Source organism: Nematolebias whitei, chromosome 20, assembly GCF_014905685.2.
Source record: "Nematolebias whitei isolate Nwh7 chromosome 20, NemWhi1, whole genome shotgun sequence".
Lineage (NCBI taxonomy): Eukaryota > Metazoa > Chordata > Actinopteri > Cyprinodontiformes > Rivulidae > Nematolebias > Nematolebias whitei.
The window spans coordinates 1968-8543 of record NC_056517.1 but is presented as its reverse complement, the minus strand read 5'-3'; the positions used below and the strand labels follow the sequence as shown (position 1 = coordinate 8543).

At 38.8% G+C, this 6576-nt stretch overlaps 1 protein-coding gene across 1 annotated transcript; it reads left to right on the top strand.

Annotated features, from left to right (window-relative positions):
• Window positions 1-423: 423 nt before the first annotated feature.
• Window positions 424-2979, top strand: LOC119426783 (toll-like receptor 13). Its single transcript, XM_037694364.1, has 2 exons — window positions 424-906; window positions 982-2979. Exons 1-2 carry the CDS (start codon window positions 424-426, stop codon window positions 2977-2979), a joined length of 2481 nt encoding a protein of 826 aa, XP_037550292.1.
• Window positions 2980-6576: the final 3597 nt, after the last annotated feature.

Here is a 6576-nt window from a genome sequence, read left to right as displayed (position 1 = left end):
TTCACTTCCTCATTGGATAAATAGAGGATGTTGGTATCAGAAAGGCCAACAGTTTTTTAACCTCACAACAAAATTTTGCTAACATTGAAATGCTGGACAACACTTTCTCCTCCATCTGAAAGGATCATTTTCTCGAAAATTAGTTATGCAAATCATTACCTGAAGATTAGCTACTTCCTAAAGTTACACAGTAAGTATTGGAAAACATTATTTGTATTAAAAATGACAGTTTTAAATTGACATTCATGCACAGCATGTTGGAGGGGTTGATTTAATGTTACTTTTAATCAACATTTTAAAAATTGTTGGAAATGTAAAGGTAATTTTTGCATTTTAATATTTGAATTTGTTCATATGTTTTATTCCATTTTCAGGATAACTGGCTATAGTTGTTCTCACCAAGCTTTGGATTAAGATTTAAAAATGGGACCAGAAGAAAACAAAACAAGCCCAAAAGGAGGATCAAACTGTTTTAAGCTTAGCCCCACTACTTTCTTCTTTATCTGTTGCTTTGTTCCAATCAATTGTTTTTCTCTAAAGGGTTGCCGAATCAGCCACAATGCAGCCATATGTGTGATGACTAACTCAACACTCAAAACTGTTCCTCAGGATATTCCCCCAACAGTGACAGGCCTTGATTTATCTAAAAATCACTTGATCAGCATAGAACCATCAGATTTCCCAAAACTACCACATCTGAAATGGTTAACCCTTAAAGAAAACCACATTACACACATAGGCAGCTTTGCTTTTGCCAGTTTGATTTCCTTGCAGAAATTAACTCTTAATAGTAACAAACTTGTTAAGCTGGTCCAGAATGTATTTGGTGGTTTGGGCAACCTCACTGAATTGAGACTTAACACAAATTCCATTGAAAAAGTATCATGCACCTCCTTTCAGTCCTTGATGAGCCTAAAGATTTTAGATATCTCTTACAACAAATTGCAAACGATGGAAAATCTCCATCTAATCCTGCAGCATCTACCACAGCTACAGGAGCTGGCAGTAAAAGGCAACAGATTCACAAGTTTTCAATCACAGGAACTAACAAACCACTCACTGAAACTTCATGTCCTGAACCTGTTTTCTAATCCTTTCAAAGACTTTAGAATAACTGGAGATATATTCCCAAATCTGACACACTTTACCATTGGTGACCCTTTCAGTTCCTTGAAAATGAAATGGGATGTGAGTAACAAGACTTTCCTAAGTGGAGTGTCCAGTCTAGATATTAGTAGCCTTTACATGGCTATTGATGACAAAAAAGACTTACTTGAAGCAGTGAACTCATCACTTACTTATCTATCACTGAACAGAATGAAAAGAATGAAGTATACTATCAGTACACTCATTAACATTTCATGCACCATTCCAACCATGTCCTATTTGCAGGTTCGACAAAACAGACTTCGAAACATCTATTCGAGTATGTTTAAATTGTGTGTTTATGTGACTAAATTGGATTTAGCAGATAATAGTCTAGAAATTATCCCAGACAATGCTTTCACACCAATGAGAAGTTTAAAAATTTTGACTCTGAGTAAAAACAGATTCATCTCAGTTCCATCTGCAATAAGAAATCTGCCTAATCTTTCTAAGCTAGATCTCAATACCAACAAAATCACTGCAGTTAAATGTCAAGACTTCTCCAAAATGACAAAGCTCATTGAGCTTAATTTGTATAACAACTCAATCCAAGATCTAAAACCCTGTGTGTTCGAGGATTTAGTAGAACTTCAAATTCTGAGATTACAATGCAATATGATAAATAAAATAAATGGATCATTTGAAAACCATCTACCAAACCTTAAGCAACTGCGACTGAATGGAAACAGACTGACTGAAATAAAGAAAGATGAATTTAAAGGCATGCATTCCCTACTAAACCTATCATTACATGAAAATAAAATTAAAAAAATTCATGCAGGCAGTTTTGTTGGACTAACAAATCTTACTGATATTCACCTACAGTCAAATTGCATCACAAGACAGGCACTGATAATGACTTTCAATGCATTAGTTAATCTAAGAAGTTTGGATTTAAGCCATAATCACATAAAATATACTGACAGCAGAGCTTTACATAAACCACCATTTTCTAATCTGTCCCATCTGGAGGAGCTGTTATTTCCTGCACAGCACTACAGGGGAAAGTCTTCTCTGCCTTTCAACTTCCTGGAAGGATTAACAAATTTGTTGCGTTTCAGTGTCAGAAACAGTCAGCTTATCTACCTGGACAAAAACATGTTTAAGTACACGCCTAAGCTGGAAGAACTTGATATTAGCTCAAATGACTTTAGCACTCTGTCTCCTCAACTGTTTTCCTCAATTCAGAACCTTAAAAGCCTCTATATATCCAGAACAGCTCTTCAGTCATTAGATTTCCTCATAGATGCCAACCTGACCAAGCTGGAGTTTTTGCAGGCAAGACGCAACCAGTTCTCGGTTATCACTGAAGCCATGATAAAGTCCCTACCATCTCTGGATTATCTGGACTTTACATTTAACAGTTTTTTCTGTGACTGTGATAATGCTTGGTTCCTCAACTGGACAATATCCAGCACACAAACCCAGGTTTTTGATGCATATAACTTTGTATGCAACTATCCAGATGACTTCAGTGGTGGAAAGCTTATGGACTTTGATCTAACATCATGTGTGCTGGATATTGGCTTCATCTGCTTTGTGTCCACAACATGCATAATTGTCTTTTGTATTGTCACATCCTTCACCTACCACTTCATGAGGTGGCAGCTCTATTCTGCCTATTACCTCTTCTTGGCTTGGCTTGTAGAAAAAAAACATCAAAACAAGAAAGCTCCTCATCAATATGATGCTTTTATCTCCTACAATGCTCATGATGAGCCCTGGGTGATTGAAGAGCTCTTACCAAAACTGGAAGGAGAGCAGGGCTGGAGGTTGTGTCTGCACCATCGAGACTTTGAACCAGGTAAGACCATCTTTACTGTAGTTGTCTGATATTTGGAATTAAATAAAAATAAACACTCATTAGACTTCCAGTTAATATACTTAGATCATTTTAGATGAAGTGATTAGTGTTTATATTAATAGCCCCAAAAGACAAATCCTACTGGTCCTGGGGATTTTTTTAATATCCCATTATCATCTGTAAGTTTAGCACAGCACTTATTTCCAAAAGAAGAAGGAACATAGAGTGACCTATAAGAGTGAGGGAAAGAATATGCAGGTCGACTACATTCTGTGTAGAAGAGGAAACCTGAAGGAGATTGTGGACTGTAAGGATGTGGCAGGGGGAGCCTGGCCAGACAGCATCGGATGGTTGTGTGTAGAATGACTAGTGTTGTGAAGAAGAGAAAAAGGGTAAAATCAGAGAAGAAGATCAAATGGTAGAAGTTGAGGAATGAAGAATGTTGCGAGAAATTCAGAGAGGAGCTGTTAAAGGGTCTGGGTGTTAAGAAAGAGCTTCCAAATGACGGAGCTGCTACAGGTAGTAAGGTACTTGGTGTGTCATTTGTACAGAGAACAGATGATAAGGAAACCTGCTAGTGGAATAGTGAAGTGCAGAATGCCATTCAAATAAAGAGGTTAGCCAAGAAGAAAAATGACATTGAGAGGACTGAAAAGAAGAGACAGGAATTTAAGGAGATGCAATGCAAAGCAAAGAGGAAGGTAGCAAAGATAGAGGTGGAAAAGCAGAAGGTGTATGATGAGTTGTATGGGAGGCTGGACACTAAAGAGGGTGAGAAGGACTTTAACAGATTGCCAAGGCAGAGGGATCAGGCTGGAAAGCATGTGCAGCAGTTAGGCTTGTGAAATATATGAATGGTAATGTTCTAACAACTGAGGAGTGTGATGGGAATATGGATAGAATACTTTTATCAAAGTCAAGTCAAAGTTTCTGTATTTGACATTCACACCACATGTGGTACATGTGGTGGAATGAAATTGTGTACACAGGGTCCCAGTTACATCCAACTAAATTATAAATTGTAAAGAAAAACTGTAATAAGATCTAAGATATGAACTAAGAACTATGTTACACAAAAAGTACTCTAAGCACTAGTAGTACAAAAACCATACGCCAGACAACAGTGGCACGAACACCGATGAATGTTGATGAGCAAATGAATGAAGAGAATGAAAGAGACAAAAGAGTAGAGGTTATAGAAATTGTGAACAATGAAATGGGAAATATAATGAGAGTGAAGTTTGGAAAGCTTAGAAACTAATGAAGAAGAAGGCAGTAGGACCTGATGATATACCAGTGGATGTTTGAAAATGTCTAAGAGAGAGAGCAGTGAAGTTTTTGACTCAAATGTTCAATGGCATATTTAAGGTAGAATAAATACCTGAGGAATGGAGAAGAAGTGTGCTGGTAACTATTTTTAAGAACAATGATGATGTATAGAATGTTAGCAACTACAGGGAAATTAAGTTGATGAGTCACACAATGAAGATCTGGGAGAGAGTTGTGGAAGCAAGACTTAGAGAAGAGGTGACCATTTGTGAAAAGCAGTATGGTTTCATGCTGAGAAAGAGCACCACAGATGCAATCTTTACTTTGAGGATGCTGATGGAGAAGTACAGAGAGAGTCAGAAAGATCTCCATTGTGTCTTTGTAGATTTATAACAAGCATAGGACAGAGTGCTGAGGGAGGAGTTGTGGTATTGCTTTAGGAAATCTGGTGTGGCAGAGAAGTAACAGTGAGGCTACAAGGGGCAGAGGTCACAAAGGTGCAGGACTTCAAATACTTGAGGTTCACTGTCCAGGAAAATGGAGAATGTGGTAAAGAGGTGAAAAAGAGAGTCCAGGCAGGATGGAGTGGATGGAGAAACATTTCAGGAGTGATTTGCGACAAAAGGGTGTCATCAAAGGTCAAAGGAGAAGTGTAGTTTTAATCAAATGATTGGTGTGGTCAAAAACTAGTCTCTGGTGACCAAGTCCACCTTTTGCCACCCACTGTCACTCCCATTATGCCTGTCGGTGAATCAAATTGCTTCCTCCACTCACAAGAATCAGTCACTCTATGTTTCTCAAAACAAGCAAAAAAAATGTTTAAAAAAAAACCACTCAAGGTCAAGGTTCTTTATTGTCATTCACATCACATGTGATAGATGAGGTGGAACTAAATTGTGTACAAAGAGTCCCAGTTACATCCAAAAGTAGCAAAAATATAAAATGTAAAAGAAACAGTACTAAGGTTCTAAGCTATAAACTAAGAAATACGCTAAACACTAAATAGTGCAAAACAATATGCCGAACAACAGCAGCATGACTATTACTATCCCCAGTGTAATTCCTACCTACTTGAATTTCCAGCACCAAAAATATTGAGGTTTATTTGCATTCCCCATTCAATTCACATCTGCAAAATACACTCATCCCGAAACATTCCTTATTCAAAGATTCTGTCTATAGTTAGATTCAGCTACCTGATTTATTGAGCAAGTATCAGGACATTCATTTTTCAAATATTTCAGTGATGGAGGACATTAGTGTACTGTTTAATATTCCATTCAACCAATATTTCAGGTCATCTACAGTACCTTGGAGATATCCTGATGCATGCTCAATAATCCAGGTAGAAAATTCTAAAAAAGTTAAATCTGGTCCTCTGGACATTCAAAAAAACAAAACAAAGCAAAACAACAAAAAAATGTAGAAACGTTTCGTCTCTCATCCAAGAGACTTCCTCAGTCTGAGGTGCTGTATTCAGCTCAGTCTCTTAAATAGCACCTTCTCAGAGTGGATCAACCAGTTTTGCTGCTGACAACCAAAACCAGCTGATCACATGCTCAAGAAGGACCATCAGCCTAACAATGGATCATTAGCACACTGATGGCTGTTTCCTATTCACAGAGGGCTGAGTGATACTAGCAATCACAGCATTGTAAGAGAGGGACAATTGAACACGTAGGCCTCCACCCCTGTTTAACGATGGACGATTTCTTTTCACAAAGATGGCCTCCCTTACTCCTCTCTCAAACCATCGTTCCTCTCTATCCAGGATGTGCACGTCTTCATCCCTGAAAGAGTGACCGCTGGCCTGGAAATGAGTGTAGACCGCAGAGTCCTGGCCTGATGTTGTTGATCTTCTGTGCTGGGCCATCCTTTTGGCCAGTGGCTGTTTTGTTTCCCCAATGTAAGACTGATCACAGCCCTCCTGACACTGAACAGCATACACAACATTACTCTGTTTGTGCCGGGGGACTGGATCTTTGGGATGAACCAGTCTTTGCCGTAATGTATTTTGGGGTTTAAAAGCCACTGGGACGTTATGTTTAGAAAATAAACATCTCAGTTTCTCTGATACTCCCTCAACATATGGAATGACCACTGGTCTGGGTTCCTCCTTTTCACCTGTTAGCTGACTGCAGTCCTGTTTGGGTTTCTTCTCTGCTTTCAGGAATGCCCAGTTAGGATATCCACATTGCTCTAGAGCCTGTCTTGTGTGGGATTTCTCCTTCTGCCTGGCTCCTGAGCTAGTGGGGACGCTGTCTGCTCTGTGATACAGAGTCCTTATGACTCCTAACTTGTGCTCCAAAGGGTGATGGGAGTCAAACTGCAAATACTGGTCTGTGTGGGTGGGTTTG

Excerpts from the sequence above, each read along its gene's own strand:
- LOC119426783 (XM_037694364.1), top strand. The coding sequence starts at position 424 with ATGGGACCAGAAGAAAACAAAACAAGCCCAAAAGGAGGATCAAACTGT. Across the intron at positions 907-981 it reads GCACCTCCTTTCAGTCCTTG|CTACCACAGCTACAGGAGCT; the intron begins ATGAGCCTAAAG and ends ATCCTGCAGCAT.